This window comes from Micropterus salmoides, unplaced genomic scaffold (genome assembly GCF_014851395.1).
Source record: "Micropterus salmoides isolate LMB-PRFRI ecotype aquatic unplaced genomic scaffold, ASM1485139v1 Ms_hic_scaffold_13, whole genome shotgun sequence".
Lineage (NCBI taxonomy): Eukaryota > Metazoa > Chordata > Actinopteri > Centrarchiformes > Centrarchidae > Micropterus > Micropterus salmoides.
In genome coordinates this window covers 23,723,165-23,742,607 of record NW_024040374.1, presented here as the reverse complement: position 1 = coordinate 23,742,607, position 19,443 = coordinate 23,723,165, and the positions used below count along the sequence as shown (strand labels likewise).

The 19,443-nt window shown below is 40.6% G+C and overlaps 2 protein-coding genes across 4 annotated transcripts; one reads left to right on the top strand and one right to left on the bottom strand.

The window, feature by feature from the left end:
* Positions 1-20: 20 nt before the first annotated feature.
* On the bottom strand, positions 21-4,410 carry si:dkey-183n20.15 (RING-HC_RNF170 domain-containing protein). The gene is made up of 6 exons (XM_038716353.1): positions 3,887-4,410; positions 3,241-3,352; positions 2,710-2,815; positions 1,480-1,553; positions 1,281-1,388; positions 21-891 (listed from the first exon to the last, which is right to left on the bottom strand). The coding sequence occupies exons 1-6, from the start codon at positions 3,913-3,915 to the stop codon at positions 547-549; spliced, it is 774 nt and encodes a 257-aa protein (XP_038572281.1). The 5' UTR covers positions 3,916-4,410; the 3' UTR covers positions 21-546.
* A 2,562-nt stretch (positions 4,411-6,972) lies between these two features.
* hook1 (hook microtubule-tethering protein 1) lies at positions 6,973-19,402 on the top strand. Of its 3 annotated transcripts, XM_038716331.1 has the most exons (22): positions 6,973-7,126; positions 8,507-8,592; positions 9,346-9,418; positions 10,531-10,581; positions 10,972-11,104; positions 11,414-11,481; positions 11,695-11,757; positions 13,031-13,114; positions 14,587-14,750; positions 14,835-14,975; positions 15,326-15,527; positions 15,651-15,761; positions 15,873-15,960; positions 16,047-16,113; positions 16,195-16,335; positions 16,484-16,571; positions 16,793-16,824; positions 16,925-17,007; positions 17,167-17,267; positions 17,410-17,511; positions 17,617-17,685; positions 17,766-19,402. In XM_038716331.1, exons 1-22 carry the CDS (start codon positions 7,082-7,084, stop codon positions 17,922-17,924), a joined length of 2,151 nt encoding a protein of 716 aa, XP_038572259.1. In that variant the 5' UTR covers positions 6,973-7,081; the 3' UTR covers positions 17,925-19,402. The 3 variants fall into 3 exon arrangements, with proteins under 3 accessions (XP_038572259.1, XP_038572260.1, XP_038572261.1); XM_038716332.1 differs by lacking the exon at positions 10,531-10,581; XM_038716333.1 differs by lacking the exons at positions 6,973-7,126; positions 8,507-8,592 and adding an exon at positions 9,564-9,630.
* The last annotated feature ends 41 nt before the right edge of the window (positions 19,403-19,443 follow it).

Below are 19,443 nucleotides of genomic sequence, written 5' to 3'. Positions count from 1 at the left end.
TTTGAAAAAGAAATGCCACATAAGACAATAAATATTCTTTATTTTACACATAAAAACTAATTCATACAATATCAACTATTTACATAGATGTCAATATAACAGTACTGACGTGACCGCTTATGTTGAGCTTGCAGATAGAAAGTGGTAAAAAGGATTAAAAAACATTACCATTTTTTTCTTTCTAAAGATGCAAAAAATGGATTATGATTAAAATATAAAGGATCAAATTGCAATTTTAAATTGACGCTGAATATTTTGCTCCCAGCCACAAGCACTTTAGGCCTCAAGAACTTAAGGAATGAGGATTTGTGACTGCAGCTGAACCAGCACACTGCATGGCATTGTATTTTAGATAAGAGTACTCTGTAAACACTTGACAAACCGTCTGAGAGGCTCAGATGCCGTCTAACATCTCAACCGTTGCATGTTACGCTGTTGTCAATATGTTTGCGTCCACTAATCCAACTAGCTTCAGCCAGAAGGAAAAAAAATCCAATGAAAGTCCATGTCAAACAGCTTGTACTGATGCTCTCCAGCAGCATCTGTCTACAGTGAACTCCCAATTACTCCTTGTGGGGTTGTAGCATGTGTTGAGTGTTCTCTACTCTCTGGTGCCATTCGCTGGTTAATGTTGATGACACAGATAAGGAGCAGGATGACCACCACGAGGTCATCCAGGACCCCCAGCAGTCCACAGAGGGAGGAGTCTGCCTCCAAGGGGTTTCCTGATGAGGAGACAGGGGCAAGAGGAGGGGAGGAAATGGACACCACAGTCCCCACGCAGCACAGGGCCACTCTGAAGAAAAACAGCCACACGAGTCCTCCCATGGTGCCCAGGCCTCGGGCCAGTAACTGCAGGAGGAGGGGTGCGTCACACAGGTAATCCATTACCTGGAAGGGTCAGTATGCAGAAGATAAGACAGGTCGGAGAGGAAAACATACAAAATGGTTCTAGATATGAACATGGTTCTTACATGATAATATTAAAAGAGCAGAAGGGATTATCTGATTTTTGTAGATACAGCACATATACAGTGTCACTAAAGATTTCCCTTTATAAGTTCCTGTATTTAGCTGTATATAATGATGTGTCTCCCTTAAAAGTTTTCTATTTCAACTCAACTTTAACTTGAGTATTTAGATATATAGTATAAGGAAAACTACTCTGGATTTTCTAATAAGGCTTATTATTAAATATAATATTAAGGCTTAAAAAGGGTTGAGTAAAGGATGTGTGGTGCTGTTAGATGTTATGTATGAAGGTTAGATAGAGTACTGACCCTTCGCGGGGTTCCAGAATAGCGTTTGTTGTAGTCTGTGATTTCCCCAAGAACTTCCTTTGACTGGTCCGATCGACTCTCGTTAAATAGATTACACAACACACTGACCTGGAAAATCAGGCACATTTTATTCCATGTTCACACTGATTCTAAACTGAATGTTCTCACCGTGTATTCATGAGGACCGTGCACACTGTACCTTCTGTCTGCAGAGAGGGCAGCTGATTGCATCCAACCAGGACCCATGTCTCCAGTAGGCGATCAGACAGGGAGCTGCAGAATCAAACACATCAATCAAAACTTTCTTATCAAGCATTCAACAGCTTATAGCATAATGCACCTGCAGTGTTGCCATCAGATTATTCGATTTGGAATTTGATTAAAAACTACAGTTTTTTGGAAGTAAATTCATATTTTGTGTGTGCCTAATATTTTATTAAAAATCACCCACTGGCTGTCCAGTTTATTGAAATAATTAACAATAAGACACAGGCATGTGGGGCAGGTAGAGTGGTTCCTGTGTTGGGTGTCTGCAGTTTTATAAAGTAAAGGTGAGAGCTGAAATAGAAATATCTTTGTAATCTGTGACAGATAATATCAAGGTTAAAGAGGTTTTCATCTGTGCCATGAACATATGCAGTTGGTTGGAGACATGCCTTCTTAAAACCAAAACCTGAAGAGACTTTATGAACACTTTTACAACTTACAGCAGACTACTGTAATGGCCTTCTCTCAGGTTGCACTTTAATTGACCTGGTTCACTTGCTTGTCTAGAAGCACTGAAAGCCCTTGTTCCACACTATATTTTAGATCAACTTAAAAGCCATGAGCCTTCCAGACCTCTCAGGTCACGTGGTACTGCTCTCCTTACTGTACCGATTGTCAATTATAAAGTCTGGTGAAGTTGCCTTTAGTTTTTATGCTCCTAGTTGCTAGAACAGTATGTTTAGACACCCATCTTAATTTTTTTTTCTTAAAACTTTTTTCTGCCGCCGTTCAGAAATGATTACTTCATCTTATAGTTGCGTTTACGTCATTTAATAATAATTCATAAGTCAATATTTTTTACTCTTTTTATATTTGTTACTTTTCTTTTGCTCTTTTGCTCTAAAACACATTTTGTGTTTCCTTGTGAATGATATGTGCTATATACTGTATATATATATATATATATATATATATATACACACACATACACATACACACACACACACACACACACACACACACAGTATATAGCACATATCATTCACATATATATATACATATATAGAAGTGATTGAAAATATATATATTGAAGTGAAAGATAAACAAATTAATGCAATTTCATAGATGATGATGCGTGAATGAAAGAACAAAAGTGATATATAAAGGTCTCTGATACTTCTACAGAGTCCGAGAAAAGGTCATTGTGTGTTGAATCTCGTACCGCAGAACAAATGGCCACAGTTCGTCTGGACTGGGAAGCTGGCCGTCTGCAGGCAGACCGGACAGTGCCAGTCTCGGCTTGTGGATGGACATGACTGTGTAGATTCCTAAAGAGATGAGTGGGAAAGAGAGACAAAAGTTAGGAGATGAGAGGTAAAAAAAAAAACGAAGCTAAAAAGTAAATATAAAACACAGAAAGAATACAAAAATTAGTGTACCTGATACTGTGTGCTATATAATTTCCTAAAGTCCTTGATGATCTCTCAAACAGACATTATAATAGATACACAATACATGCTCGGGGACCTAAACAGTGAGATTATTATCAGTTGTTTGGCAGCAACTACTCTACTAGACTGTGACCCTAATAAAAGCAATAACAATGATCACACAGGAGTGCCTTACAGTCATAATATTGTTTGCCTGTATGTTTTTCCTGTCGTCACGGTTAGATTTTGACATTCATTTTAAAGAAATAACCTGCAAAGCATCAGCTTCAGTAATGTGCTGACTGTATGAGTAAAGTTTTCACCTTGGGGAAGCTCATATATGTTGATGCTGACTGATCAGTCGCGCGCACCAGAGATCTGGGTGACCTGGGGTGACTAGGACCCACTGGACCTTCAGAGGGGAGATGGTCCAGTCTGCAACGTGATACAACATGGCAACAATGATAAACACACATTAAATATCACATATCTGCTAGTGAGGAGATACTGACACAAAGCAAACAATTTGTGAGATACGGTGGATTACACAGCTTGTGGATGACAGATGCTGAGACTCTGACTACAGCAGTTTGACAGATTAGCTGCTGCAAGCTATGTTGCAACAACAAACACTGTGATTTACCTAAATGATTTTCAAGCTTTCCAACAAAACATAATCATAACTTTCATTAGGCACTTTAAACAACTTCACGACACACTCCTATCATTAAATTACATTTACAGTGATTACAGTAATCACTTTATGAAATTACACTGTTTTCGGTGGATTACTTTACACTTTAAAGTAACCAGTTAATTTCTAACATATCACATGGTGTGTTGTGTGATCAAAAGACACTCTCCACCTAAACTGTCTTATAAGTGCCGTTACAGCACACAGCCCCTCTTGTGTTCTAAGAAAACAAACACAATCCTATCAATACCAAACTTAATTAAAATGAAACTCACCTGGACTGAGAGCTGTGGTGGGGGTGCATAGTTGAGTTCCAAACAGCAGTGGACAGGTAGTCACTGTCTCCTAGAAGGAAGTAAAGTGCTACCCGACAGCATCACTGTTCAAAATAAATTGGAGCTGCTTGTTAATGATCAACTACACCCTCCAATATCAGCTGGTGTCTGAGTCTTCCTGCTTAAAGGGGGCAGTAATGCAGTCCAGTAAATAAAGCACAGATTGGTACTAAACTGCAAAAGAACATATAACACTTGTGAAACATTTCATCAGACTGCAATGAACTTTTAGTGTAAAGGTATTGTGTATTGTATAAGTCATTGCTTCTAAAAAGCACCACATCCTTCAGTCTTGTCAGAGACAAAGTATTTGGGTCACATGACTTTCCACCAGATCAAAGACAGAAAAGATCCCTCCCACGCTGTGTAGGCCAGATCTGACCTCACCAATCATTTACCCAAAGTTTACTCGGTCAGCAGCCATCCTTCACATAATTCTACTCTTACCATAAACTGCTGGTTGACATTAACTCTGTACCATGCTAAGGGATGTGGCGAGGCAACTCAGCTGTAGATAATCAACCCAGCAACTCAACAGCTCTGTCATAGATCCAAGTTTTACCGGAATATAAAGGTAGTATTCCACAATTGCACAACAATTATTCTCATACTGTGTCATTGTTTAAAGATTAAAAGTGTTGGCCACATAACTCAATATGCAGCAATACAGAAGCAAAAGCAAATAAATTTGCTTTGATTAAAAAAGAAAAAACGCTCTCTCTTAGAATATGTGACATGATACACGACATGATTATCTTCACAGAGTTCACAATGACAGCTGTTTCATAAATATCCGAGCAAATATTTATACAGGCCCTTCACCTCACCTCAGATAAGAGCTGAAGAGTAGGAGTCAATGTGGTTTAGATGATCTAAAAATAGCAGCCATTAGTCAGTGAGGGTCAGGGTCTCAGAGTGGCAGATATTACAAGAAGCTCATCTACTAATAGATAAACTCTGGGTAAAGTCCAGTCTCAGCCCATATATGAGTTGGTAATTTGAGGATACCTTGTGTAAATTCAACCAGATTCAAATTAAATATGTAATAAGGCTATATATTTACATGATACATTTCATCTTCTGCAAGCTTTGTTTGGAATTTTCCATATTGTGGCTGAGAAAGCAGCAACAAGTGTGAGATTTGTTCTCTTGGAAAAGCAGTCAGTATTTTGTAACACACTGTGTAGCCTTTGAATCTCAATTACTCACACCCTCACGTGAGAGATATAAATGGATAATGTGAGGAGGTTTGTTGTACTTATGGGAAATGATTTACGGTCAGTGAATGGTTGGCAAGCTGCCACGCGTTTAGTGGCTGTCTGAGAGCAGGTTGAATACAGAAAAGAGTTTATATTTCTAGGTAATATGGCCTATAAAATAGGACTAAAAGGGATTAACATTCCCCATTTGTATTAAATTTCCAACTGCAATCAATTTCCTGCAAAACTGGCTGTGCAGGATCATCTCTCTGTTGGCTAAAGTGTGAGGTTAGCACTTTACAGTAGGTCACGTAGACACATGAAACACACTGCAATTATGATTTCATATTGATTGAGCAAGTGCAGTCACATGTTTGTGGCAGACAAGATAAATCCAAAGAAAAAACTTGTCAAATGAATGTATGGTTTACAGAACCTGACTTGTTTTTTGAACAGAAGGGGAGTACTGTGAGCAAAACAAATGTTCCTGAAATAGTTTATTTCATGTTTGCTGTAAATGTATGTGTTTGGGGCTTTTGTCATGTTTGCAGTTTTTTCTTTTTTTACACAACTCAGTAGCTTTTCCTCACATTTATTTATGGTTTTGACTTTTTTTCAACAACGCTTGAAATGTGCGATATTGTTTTTCCTTTGTCTGGAATTCTATGCGGCTTCATGGGGATGTTTCTCTGAAGTTATCGCAGTTTTAGTATAAGCATATATATATATATATGTTACAAGTAAAAGTCATGCATTTTTTGTAAAAGTACTAAAGTATCAGCATCAAACATTACTTACCAAAGTACCAAAAGTAAAAGTAGTCATCATGCAAAACTGTCCTATTGACAATATTTATAATATTGGATTATAATTATTGATGCATTCATGTTTTACATCATGTTAATGTTGCAGCTGGTATAGGGGGGGCTAAATTTAATCAGGCCTACTTTACATAATGCTGGTTAGCTCCAATAAAATGGAAATACTCAAGTAAGATACAAATACATCAAAATTGTATTAAGAAGCCTACAGTAGGCTACTTGTTGTGTATATACACATGTATGCTAAGCCATGATGTTGTACAGTAGGCCTTTTATAACTCTAAAGGTGGGATGACAACCTCTCTGGGGCAAGTCAGGTCTAATTGAGTTGTTTTTAATGACAGCAAATTTGTAACCTACCAAAATAGTCTTTCTTTCATGAAATAAAATGAATCAGAATCAAAACCAGCTTTATTGGCCAAGTATGTGTATACATACAAGGAATTGACTCTGTTTTAAAGTTGTTCTCAGTGTAGGCGTACTTGCACACAGTTCCAAGTGCAATTTACAGGAGGATAGAAATAGACGCTTAAAAAACATGAACAACAAAGATGAACAAAGACAGGTAAAAAATAAACATAGCTTTATTATGTGGCTAAATGCCTACAAGTAGGTGAAATTAATATTTAACTAATGTTATACAAATTTAACTGTGTTCCCTTGTACCTGATTTCCTCAACCAAACATATCCATCACTGATGCGGGGAAGCCATTTGATAATTACACAGACCAGAAATCTTTCGATTCTGGCCAGATAATGGGGGCGTATGTTAATCACATATCACGTTCACTGATTGGTTACAGCGTAGTTTAACAGCCATCAATCTCAACATATCTCAACACTGATTGGATTCAGCTTGAACTCCCCTCCCCCCTCCCCCCTCCCCCCTCCCCCCACTTCACCGCAACCTGCAAGCAAGTAAACGTCAAAGAACGCTGCGCCATTCACGTACATCTTACGTTATTTTAATGGCGGAACGACCGTTGTGGCACTCCGCTGTACGTAGTCGTCGTTAGAGACCTACCTCTCGGCAGCAGGTGAGGTCAAATGCGGAGGAAAAGAGCGGAAGAGCTTTTGCTGACAGGTGGAACATATTTAAGATAAAAGGCAACAAATGGACGAGGATAAAACGGCGCTGACCGAGAGCCTCATAATATGGGTGAGTTTGTGTGCTCGTTGCGATGTGAATGTGTCGCCTGATGTAGAAGGAAACCGTGGAAACGATTTACCTGTTTGTAGGTGGTGGGGTGTCCGCGAAAACACTCCAACATCCGAGAGAAAATTAGACAAATATGAACTAAAGGAGATGGTCGTCAGTTAATCTAACGGCAGCTGTTGTCTGTCGTTATTATGGAGATTAGCGTCAGTTTACAGCTGTTATTGATTTAATAGTCTCTGTAACGCTAGCCACACTGTCGGTGGTCCACCGGTACGTCATGTAGCTAGGTGAGGTGCAGGGAGCTGCTACCTCAGGCTAATGCATATAAAGTTTCCACTCAGGAGCTACAAAGACAACAATATGCTTCAGTTTAGTCGCCAGATTTAGAGTGTTAATCCCATTAACCAGGAGATATTTGTGGAATGTCGCTTCGGGTCTTTTGTTAACATTATGTAACTGTTTAAATGTAACTTAGCTACCACCAGCAATAGTTGCCTTCATTTACCTAAAATATAACTTAACCAGGTTTTGTTGGCTACCTTGGGTCAGGTTCATCAGGCATCTGAAGCCTGATCTAAACCACATCAGTTACCTTGTTGGACAACAGTAAATAAGGGGTTAGAAATTGTTTCCAAACAGTGCACTTTTACATTAGTTTTATTCATTTAGCTGACGCTTTTATCCAAAGCGACTTACAATTGCTACACATGTCAGAGGTCGCACGCCTCTGGAGCAACTAGGGGTTAAGTGTCTTGCTCAGGGAGACAATGGTGGATTGGTCACAGTGGGGAATTGAACCCGGGTCTTTCGCACCAAAGTCAGGCGTCAATCACCACCCCCACCCTCCGACTTAATTTTAATGTTTCATATTTCACGTTTTTAAATGATTATCTAATTTTTAAACTAAAAAGCTTTCACTAGTTTGTGGGAGTGAACCTCAGAGTAGCCTTCAGATAAGGTTTAGTCCTCACTATAAACTGCAGGATGTTTACAGGACAGGATGTTGGCCCAGGAGAATTCACCTTACACCGTGACTGCGGCTTGAATTATTTAAGTCTTCACTTAAGCACAGGAGTCTTTGCCTGGCTGTTGTGGTGTCTTTGCCGCTATTATATGCAGTCTCTCATTTCCCATCCTGTGGTATCCACCCTTCAGTGCAACACTGTCATCTATTATCTCCTCTTTCCTTTACTTATTCCTCTCTCAAAGCGGTTTGGATGCAGTTATGCAGTACCCCAGCACATCTGCAGTGTTGTGGAGAAAATCTTCAGTGATAGCTTGTGCAGGGTGTTTCTGCATGTCTCCTGATGATTTATTCCCTGTACTGTCCTTTGATTGTTGACCAGTCCTCGTGATGATGCTGTGTTTTCTGCCTTTTAGCTGCAGACCTTCAACACTCCTGCACCCTGCAGAACAGTGGAGGAGCTGACCACTGGAGCGGCAATGTCCCAGGCACTGCATCAAATGTGCGAGAACACACACACACACACACAGGAATACAACACAAATTGTCGAGACTGGCCCAAGTAATCATGATATCTGGCTACTCTACAGATACATTATTTATTTACAGCCAGTCTGGTTTGCCTCAAATAATTCCCATCACATGTGGTCAGCTGGTACTTGAGTTAAGTCATAGAAGCACAAGTGTTGAGTTTCTTTAGTATGCGCAATGTAAATCCTGGCAAAAAATAGCTAAAGTAAAGGATTTTGTTTGTACTTGTCCTGATTACACAAACAAAAGCTATTGGAGCAACAGCAAACATCAGATTTTATTGTGCTACACTGAAAATCAAGTAACAAGAATTATTTTTTAAATTCGGCACCAGGGTTTACTCATGTAGGTCTATTGTAGAAGAATTAGATACGACTTTATCCAGCAACCTTGAGACTGCAGAATGCGCCAACGTTACGGTTGAGAGGCATGCTGAGTATGTGGTGCTACTTACTCTTTTGTAAGTTGCTTTTACGATCACCCTTATTCTCAACCTACATGTGCGACCCACAGCTGAATAGAAGAACACTCCTGTTTTTATAGGGATTATAAAAAAGGTATGCTGGGTGCTGTAGGAAATAACAAGCTTAAGTAAAAGAAGGCTGAGAAAAAGTGGACTGCAACATTTTATATTTTCTAGAATAATTTGACTGTGAACTGCACACAGTTAATTGAGAAGTCATGTGTAGATGGACTGTTGTTCCTTGCTGTTTGTGTGCTGCAGAGACCCAGCTTGGTTCACTGATGGATGGCTCGGTCGTATCAAAACAGATGTTGAGGATAACTGGAGACTGAAGGTACAGAGCAGTGCTGTCTCCCCGTCCCCTGTCTGCCCTCTCTGACTCTCCTCCATGTTTTGCTGAACCCCCTGAGTGTTAAATCCTCTGTTTGCTTCAACCCTACCAAATTTGTCCTTGACCCTGACCTCCTGCCTGCCCCAAGGGTGCCTCTCCTGGCTTAGCCTGCGTTCTGACCACACGCTCTGACTCCTCTGGTGAAATGTGTACATGTATGTTTGTCCAAATATCTTAGCTATACGTAATATCATTCTCTATTTGGCTGTGTTTCCCTGTTGCTCATTTCCCCCTTCCCAATAGACCTCTTTCACAGAAGACATTATGACGTGTCACAGTAGGAAAAGCACAGTAAATAATATGAATGATGGCTCGGATCCATTTAGCTGGCTCAGTTTAAGGGTCCTGGTCTTGTGCATGCTAGGCGTAATGGGACACTTAAGTATAAAAGAGCATCATTAATTATTAGATTTAGCTCACAATCATTAATCATTGTGAGATAAATCTAAACTTGGAGCTTGTAGACGGGTATCTAATTGACGTGCTCGGCCGTCACCGAGTATGACGTCTGCTCTTGCATTTCCTTGCCTTTCAGGTCTATTGTTCACTGTTAATGGTCTGCAGAATGATGCAGTAATCAATAACCGTCCATAAAGCTCCACTGAGTAAAACATTTCATCACTCCACACAGTACAGCTTTGCCAGACACACAACGCTGTGTCTGGCGAAGCGGTCAAAAAGTTGGTGTGCCCCCCCCCCCCTCCCTCTGTCTGTCAACACTTATCACCTGAGTAAAAGTTCCTATCTAAATTGTGGTTGACATAAAGCAGAAAGGGGACATCTACTGGACCCACTGGTGTTCTGCACACAACACAAACCCCCTTACATGGCTCTTAGAGTAATGTTTTTACACTTTTTTTTTTTTTTTTTTTTTTATATATACCATGACATGTCAAAATGTCTGCTGAGAAGAATGCCTATTTTCCTTTGGGTACCAAAGTCATTGCATGAATATACATTATGTTTGAAGGGAATCTCTGATGTGAGTTTGTTCTCCTGGCTCCCATTTTGACTATGAAGTTCATAACATTTCATAATCGTGTGTGTGATCTCAGTTGAACAACCTGAAGAAGATCCTTCAGATGGTGATTGCTTATTATAATGAGGTAGGTTGTGGCCGTGTACACGATATGTTTTTTGTTTGCTTAGTTGTCAGGTGGTTTGGATAAGCACCTGCTGCATGTGAGAGTCGGACTTTGTGTGTTCATTCAATTCTCGCAGGAGTTGTAGTAGCCACTGTTTACATAGTGCAAAGCCTCATGCGCCTAGTGTGCAGTTGAGATCAAAACAAGCAGCTCAAGCCTGGTACACAATGCCAATGAGTACTGAAGCCAAGCATTTTTTAACATGCATACATTTTGATAAATTAACAAATGAGTGGGATATTTTGTTCATCAACTCGCTTAGTTGTAGCAACACTGTACTACAACAGCTGTTTATTGGCGGGGCTTTTAAAATCATTGCAGTTTTACTTACTTTTATCTCCGCACCATCAGGTCTTTGCACAGGAAATCTCAGACTTCCCCATGCCAGATCTGGCCCTGGTGGCAGAGCATTCAGACCCTATGCAGCTAGGGAGGCTACTGCAGCTCATACTGGGCTGTGCTGTCAGATGTGAGCGTAAACAAGGTATTTGTCTGCTTCTGTGCCACACACAATTTGTGTACACAAATTAGCCACAAACAGATACTCCTATCTACAGTAGACATGTGCCGTACAGTGCACATAGAAATGGAATTGTTCAATCAAAAATCATTTAGTTTCAGACAGTCAGCAGAACAATGTTTAATTATTGCACTGCCAAGCCGCTGACCACCCATCAGGCAGCCTGGCTGGGAAATCAATGATGGCACTGTTACATTTGGAAGTGGGACAGAAATGCTGAAAAATAATAACCGGTGCAGTCAGTGTGGTCAATCTCTCTCATTTTATTGCCAGAATACATACAGATCATCATGACATTGGAGGAGTCTGTGCAGCATGTTGTCATGACAGCCATTCAAGAGGTCAGTTCATCTTAATGTGTCTTCTTCACTCTCGCAGAATATCCAGAAAAGCTTGTCTGAACAGTTGAGACTTCTCTCGAAATGTTTCAAAGGCAGTTGTTGTTGAGGAAGGGCAGAGGGTATACTTGTGTTTGAGTAAAATAGGTTTAAGCTTTGCAGCTTTCTCATGAGTCTGTGCAATCCTTACATGAAGTGACATTTTCTCCTCTTCAGCTCATGAGTAAAGAGACCATGGCCCCGTTTGGAGCAGAAGTGTCAGGGGACTTGGAACAGCAGGTCAGTGTTATTACTACAGAGACTCCTGCCACGGAGGACGACTTATGGTTTTAACAAAGTTGGTGCTTTCTGCTGTGAAATTCAGTGAATTTGGAGACACTCTGCCCAATTTGAGTGAGATCAATACAAATATTTATTGTGATTTATAACTTAAACCACTCCCAGAGGAATTCTAACATTAATGGGTATTTTGATTCGCAATTAATGTGTAAATCACTACTTCCGTCAAGTATTTTTATAGGTAGGTTTATAAATCACTGTAAGATTTAAAATGGCTTATTTTGTCTTGACCAAGAGTCAAAAAGCCTAAAGGTGTTCAATTTATTATCTCCACCAAGTGTACGCGTTATATGTAACAGCCTAATATTGTTTGTGCACATTTATGATTGCATGCTATGATTTATACCACCATTGACTGCTTTCTCCTTACTCCTCTTAACCAGCCGGTAGGGAAGTTGTCATTTCCGCTATGTACGTGAGTTAAAATACGTCATCGTTGACTTTTGGCTTCACGCGGGATGCGAACAGCATACTGCCAGGTGACAGTCCTGTGTTTGTTTGACCCCGACTTTCTTGCTCTTCATGCTACATCACCTGACATTCTTTTCTCTGACATTTGTGCGTTAAAATGACACGCCGTCTCTGCAAAATATAAGCCAGTGAGACTAAATGTGAAATGACACGAAAAGTAAAACATGTTTTGATAACAAACATGTTATTCATACGCCATTTGGTGATACCAGGCCTGGTGGAAGTCTGCACTCTTCTAGTTACGTATGATGAAATCTAGAAAAGCAAGTAAATCCTCACCTTTTTGAGAGGCAGTACCTAGCAAATTGTTTAACTTTCTGTCAGTCAGTTTATTTCAGCTCTTATGTACTGTATAAAACTACATAATTTGCCAGTTGGTGGACAGATAACATTACTACCTCAAAGGAGTCACTCCAGCCTGGAGTAACTCATCACTGAGGCGTTTATTCTTCTGGATCTGTTTGAGGAAGAGCAGGACCACCGTACAGACAATCCCAGAGCATAAATATCGACTCTCACTGCACAGTGCTCTGGGCATCAGCTTTCTGAACAGGCAGGACGGCTGGATGAGTCCTGTGTAACGGGCTTTAACATTGGGGGGGGGAAAATTTAACATGGCAATGCATGAAGAGGAGGTGACAAAAAGGGTTTTAAAGCCTTCTGAGTATTGCAGAAGAACCAGTCTGTAAGTTATGTGAATGTACATGTTAGTTAATTCTGCTGTTCGTTCATGCTTTTCCAGCTAAAAAAAGCCCTAGAGGACCTCACTGAACTTCTGTCAGAGAAGGAAGCGCTAGCCCAACGCTGTCAAGAGCTGGACATACAGGTGAATACAGAGCTTATACACACACTTTGGAATTTTTACAGAAAAATGGACATTAATATGATTTATATACAGCTGTCTAGGCCCAGTGCATTATGGAAGTTGCTGATATTCAGATCTCAATGTGCACACAGGCGCGTCTGCAGCACAGTGTAAACAGGAGTTGTGTAATTCGTTGTAATGCTTGGGTCTATTGTCTGAAGCTGCTGTGGCAGAAGGGCTGTGGGCTTACAGTCTGGCCTCTGCTGGTCCCCCTGTGGCAACCAGCCGTGCTCTGCCAGTGCTGGAAGGCCTCACTCAGCACTGTACCGGCAGACTAAGTTTAGCATAGGCACTGATCAACTGTTCAATTGGACTCTCGACAGATTGATTTGTTCTGTCACCAATCGTGCTCGTCGCTCGCCGCAGCGAGGTAAGTCCAGCGTGGCTGAACATTCAGCAAAACTAAACCCATCTAAACCAGCTGCTCAAATGTTTCTCTTAATTCGGCTAACAGATGGCTCAATTTTCTGTAACCAGAGAAGCTGATGTGTGTTGTTTTTAATATATTATGGTATTATTCCAGTAAATCACCCACAAACATCTGTAATAACCATTTTGTCATTTTCTTTTGGTTAAAGCAGCATCACATTATTTTGTAATGCATCCTAATCTAAGACGTATAGTTTATAAGAAAAGCAATGGAGTTAAAGATGGGGCTGTGCTGTAATTAAGTATTTTTCATAAACATTGTTTAACTCGTGTGGTGATGATCACATCTTGTTATAATTTTACAAAATACTGTTTAATTTTTTTGAATCCAGGAAACAAAATGTGTTACTGAAGTTTCTTTATTTTACATTGTGTGAAGTTTTGTCCATTGTAATGCATGACAGTGAAACATAAATTGTACATCATTATATTATTTTGCATACATTGCGATATATGTAAAGTATGCATCAGGAGAACTTTGTTGTTTTTTATTATGATATATAGATTTCAACCATGTAGCCCAGTGCTAGTTAAGCATGTAGTTTCTAATGTTAGTCACAGATTCTACAGGTTGTTTTATCTAGTTTGTAGATTTGCTGTATGCAGGACATTTAAACAATGACAAGTTAATCTCAAGCTAATAGTCCAATGTATGTTTGTTAAAAACACTACACATCAGGAAAATAATGGGTGAGAAGCGAAACTAACAAACCGTGAATTAACATGTTTGCTTAAAGTACCTTTTGTCTGTGCTCTGCTTCCAGCATGGATTAACTGCCCTGTTTGCTTTAACAGCTGGGAGAGGAAGAGAGTTATCTGTAAAGGGAGCAGTGTGTCTTTTGGGGCTCAGATGTAACTTTGCTGCTTTGCATGAAATAACTGACCAAAGAGGTTTAACATCACAAATTCTTCCTGCTGACTCAACTCAAATTTATTTTTGTTTGTTTTTAATTGAAATTGTATCACTTGCGAGAGTGGGTTTAAACCTTGTTGTGCCTGGACAGGTGGCTGTTCTTCAAGAGGAACGGAACAGCTTATTGGCCGAGAATGACGTCCTAACAGACCGAGCCAATCAGCTGGACACTTTCGACGACCCAAGCACACCCTCAGGAAGAAAACACAGCCAACTGCAGCAACACTTTGAGGCGCTGCAGGAGGAGAACTTCAGGTCTGTCGCTTCCTGCTTAAGTGTACCGCAGCAACCTCATTATGGCTGTAAAATACTAAACGATTGTGTATCTGCGTCTTTTAGGCTGGAGGCCGCTAAGGATGACTACCGGATCCACTGTGAAGAGCTGGAGAAGCAGCTGATTGAGGTTCAGCACAGAAACGACGAGCTCACAAGCTTGGCAGAAGAATCCCGAGCTCTCAAAGATGAACTGGACGTTCTGAGGTTTGTGTCTGTGTGAGGAGTTGCCCTGTGACAGGTTGATCAGAAAGCAGATTTAACAAACTTAAGTAGCGGTGCCTTGAACACCTTGTGTACGCAAACATTTTTAATACGGTTGGGTTTATATACATGATTCCTTGCATGGGAACAAAACGCAAAGTAACCAGAAAACTCCAACACATTATGTTCCAACATTAAGTAAACTAAATTATTAAATATATTCATGGGGGCGGGGGCAAAGCCAAAGTTCTTTATCTGTGCTAGTGGAAATCAGGGATTAGAGCCTAAAGATCGTTTGGCGTAACAGTTTTTCATTGATGTTTATGCATTTATTTTCTATTGACATACTGTAGGAACTGCTCAGATCGGGTGGTGATGCTGGAGGCCTCAGTGGACACGTACAAACGTAAACTGGAGAATCTAGGTGATCTGAAGAGGCAGATGAAGCTGCTGGAGGAGAATAACATGACCTACATGCAAAACACGGTCAGCTTGGAGGAAGAACTGCGCAAGGCCAACGCTGCCCGCACACAGCTCGAGACGTATAAGAGACAGGTAAATGAAATGCAAAGAAATTTAAATGTGAGACTCCAGCCTAAACTCAATCATATCTCATACAGTACAGATTTAATTTCTTAAAGCCAAACATGTGTATTCTGTGATTGCATGCGTTTGCAGGTCCAGGAGCTTCATAGGAAGTTGTCTGAGGAGACGAGGCGAGCCGACAACCTGGCCTATGAGATGAAGAAGTTAGAGGAAAAGCACGAGACTGTGTTGAAGGAGAAAGAGGTGACAGCTTTTGAGATGTGTCAAATTATTTATTTTTTTACTCTAGCTGTGTTAACATTTTTCACTAACATTTGGACTATTGGTTTTTAAAATGTCTTCCCCCTCCATTAGAGGATCGTCGTAGAGAGAGAGTCTCTAAAGGAGATCAATGAGGAGCTGCGATGCACTCAGGCTCAACAGCACCAGCTCTCCCAAGCAGGTATCTCGCTTCATAATCATGTCTGACAGTAATTACGCTGCTTGGCCACTTTGATATTCTAAAGTGCGCATGCTTTCTTCATGTAGGGATGCTTCCTTCAGGCAGCCCCAGCCATGATAACCTGGCAGCTGAGTTAATACCCATCGAGTACAGGTAACAGACGCCGCATCTGACAGTGTAGAATCTGTTCACTTTCTGAGCAGCGAGCGCTGACCTGTTTGTGTGATTGTTCAGAGAGAAGTTCATCAGGCTGCAGCATGAGAACAAGATGCTGAGAGTGCAGCAGGAGGAGTGTGAGACAGAGAAGATCGCTGCACTGCAGGTTCAGCTGGAGGAAGCACATAAGACACGCAGTGAACTGGACACTGACAACAGGTTAGCAGTTTGTTTCTCAGCAACAGCTTCTTTTTCTCCAGTCATCGGCTGCTTTTAGCTCTAGTGTGCGTTGTCCATGTATTTTCTTTGTTTTTAAATGTATTGTTTTGTTAATGTTGCCTTTCTCTTCACATCGATCAATCTGCAGACTGAGTCGAGAGAGGATCAGTGAGCTGCAGCAGCAGGTTGAGGACCTCCAGAGGGCTCTGCAGAGTCAGGCGTCCAAACCCGATGACGTAAGTGCGCCAGGAGCTCTGGCACCAATACAGAGAAAATGTCCCACAGAGTTAATCGTATTGGGCTGTTTAGAATTAGTGCTGGCATAAAATTATGAAAAGAGGTCATGTTAGTTTGTGTTCAGTCAAAATGTTAATCTGATTTAGGGGTTATTTTTCACGTTATTATTTTGCAGTGCACAATTAATTAACCAAATGTAACCCCTGTAATGTCTTTTCAGTCAAACCTGAAGAGGAAACTTGATGCGCACATGTAAGTGTGAATCATGGGTCAATTCTGGATAAAAGTTAAGAGCTGTAAAGTAAATGTTCTCCAGTAGAGGGAGGTAAAGAAACTGCATTTGTTTCCTCAGGGTGCAGCTGAACGAGGCTCAGGACGAAATCATGAAGAAGAAAGAGCTGCTGGAAGACCTTCAGCCTGACAATACCCAGACTTGTAAGTCTCCAATCATGTGTCTGTCTTATTTCTATTTTTGTATTTATTTTTTTTGTCACCACTACTGCAACCCCAGGAGGGGATAATGTAATCTTCTCTGCTATGCCGCATCAATACACAATATGAGTAAAGTGAAACCTCTTCATTTCTGCCTCTAAGCCTTGAGGGTAGATGAGCTAATGGCTGCTTTGAAGAAGAAGGATGATGACATGAGGGCCATGGAGGAAAGGTACAAAATGTACCTGGAGAAAGCTCGCAATGTGAGTGATAAGATACAATTTATCTATTTATAAATATTATTTTTTTCCTATTCCAGTCCTGTCATTTCTTAAAACACGAGGTTGAGTCAAGTAGTGGGATCTTAAGTTCAGGACTGTCCTTCCTTCCTTTTCCTGCTCGTAGGTGATCAGAGCGCTGGATCCTAAACTAAACCCAGCCACTGCTGAGATCCAGGCTCTGAGGAACCAGTTAGCAGATCGGGAAAAGCAGATTCTCAACCTGGAGGTAAATCTTTTTGACTCGTTCACGGGGCTTAAGTGTTCGTGATATGAACATACAGTATCTTCTTTAAAGGACAGGCTTAACCATGTTTGATTTTTGCCTCTATAGCGTCAATGTGAGCAGGCCAGACTGAGAGAGTATGAGGAGAAGCTAATTGTCACAGCGTGGTATAACAAGGTAAAATGATTTATATCCTGCCTTTTACGACATTATCAACACTCAGCGTACACTGCAAATTTGTTTTTCTTCGTCCTCAGAGTCTGAACTTTCAGAAGTTGGCAATTGAATCGCGACTCGGAGGCTGCTCCTCCTCTGTGGTGTCCCCTGGCCAGTCCTTCTTGTCCCAGCAGCGGCAAGTCTCAAACGCCCCACGTCGTGCGCTCTCCATCAGCGTGCCTGCCACTAACCCCAAATAGACCTCGTCATAGAGCCAAATGTCTCACTTTTATTCTGTTAAGAGAAAAATACCCTCCCTCGCTCCCTCCTACCAGTGAGCACTCAAGTGACCTTAAACACATCTGCTCTCAGCGCTTGGGTAGGGGGCCCCAGATGAGCTGATTGGGATCAATGAGCACTTATCAGTCACAACCCTATAGGTTACCAGCCGGAGTTCATAGCATACTGTCCCACAATACACTGGCTGCAGGCTGACCTTCCATAGAACATGAACTCACAACCTATGTTCACCTCACTAGCTAAAACGCACACACTCTCAACCAGACTTGGAGCATATTTCCCATCTGCCCTGTGGGTTTGCATTGCCAACTGCAGACTCAGCTGAATACTTACTATAATCAATTTAGCCTGTCATGCTGCGTACTCGATCAGGAATGAGAAACCTAAATGAATGCTTAGCTGTTTTATTCAGAATGTGTGTACCATCATACTATGCAGTTAAGGGGATACTAATGTTGTCAGACAAGCGTGCTTACGATGTGTTTTGAGGAAATTATTGCTATATTTGGTGCTGGCCACCAACTGCTTTTGTGCATCAAACATCACTTACATTTTATTTTTTTTGCTAAAATGGAACAAGCCCATCATGGAAAGCTGTGAAAAATCCTATAAATCATCATAAATAAAAACATCTGAGGTGCTGCAACAACGATTCCTACACAAGAAATTCAGGAATACTAGCTCTACTATTTATCATGTATTTTCTATACTCCTAAAGTGTGATTTGATTTCCTTACTGCTCCTTATTTGAAAACTGGCAGGCTTGTCTATTTACTGAATATCTTGCATCTTATTTAGTAGTGAGTAATCGGTCTATAATTGAAGTTGCACAGCTGTAATGTAAACATGATTTTACCACCAGCTTCTGATCCTAAATGTCAGAACCAGGTTAAGTTTTCATACAGTACCTGCAAATTGTAACTTGAGTTTTAATCACTGTAGTTGATATTCTATTTAATCATGGACATGTTTTCAGGATATTTTAGTGTCGGTGGAAGTTCAGAGCGCAGCAGAGAAGCAGCTGTTTTCTTTGACATTGTGGGTTATTGTCTTACCAACCTTTTAGGGAGTCTTAAGTTAAACTACACTAGTTTCACAACATGAAATGGCTTTTGATTGGCTTGTCACACTATGTTTGCAATCACACTAAAGAAGCATTCTGTTAAAATGGTTTGGCCATGTGTGATCGATAGATGTTTATGTTAAGGCGCTTTTATTTTCCACTGCTGCGGATGATTCTTGTCGATGGCTGATTTAAAAGCATTTACATAAAAATAAGTGATCAAGCGTAGCACAGCGCAGGAACTACATGTATAGTGTTATGTTTGTGTGTACATAAAGAAAACTGACAAAGGCATTGTGAATATTCAGGAACTTAAGGAGTTAAAAACGTAAATCCTTTTGGTTTTCTTGTGAATAAATAAACTTTTTCTAAAACTGCGTTTTACATTCAGTACTATCAATCTCAGTTTGGGAGGC

Bases quoted from the DNA above. Each gene is read 5' to 3' on its own strand.
- si:dkey-183n20.15 (XM_038716353.1), bottom strand. From the start codon at position 3,915: ATGCACCCCCACCACAGCTCTCAGTCCAG. The intron at 3,353-3,886 runs GTGAGTTTCATT...ATCACGTTGCAG, and splicing joins CACCACAGCTCTCAGTCCAG to ACTGGACCATCTCCCCTCTG. The intron at 2,816-3,240 runs GTGAAAACTTTA...TCATCTCTTTAG, and splicing joins CATATATGAGCTTCCCCAAG to GAATCTACACAGTCATGTCC.
- hook1 (XM_038716331.1), top strand. From the start codon at position 7,082: ATGGACGAGGATAAAACGGCGCTGACCGAGAGCCTCATAATATGG. The intron at 9,419-10,530 runs GTACAGAGCAGT...GTGTGATCTCAG, and splicing joins AGGATAACTGGAGACTGAAG to TTGAACAACCTGAAGAAGAT. The intron at 16,114-16,194 runs GTAACAGACGCC...GTGATTGTTCAG, and splicing joins TTAATACCCATCGAGTACAG to AGAGAAGTTCATCAGGCTGC.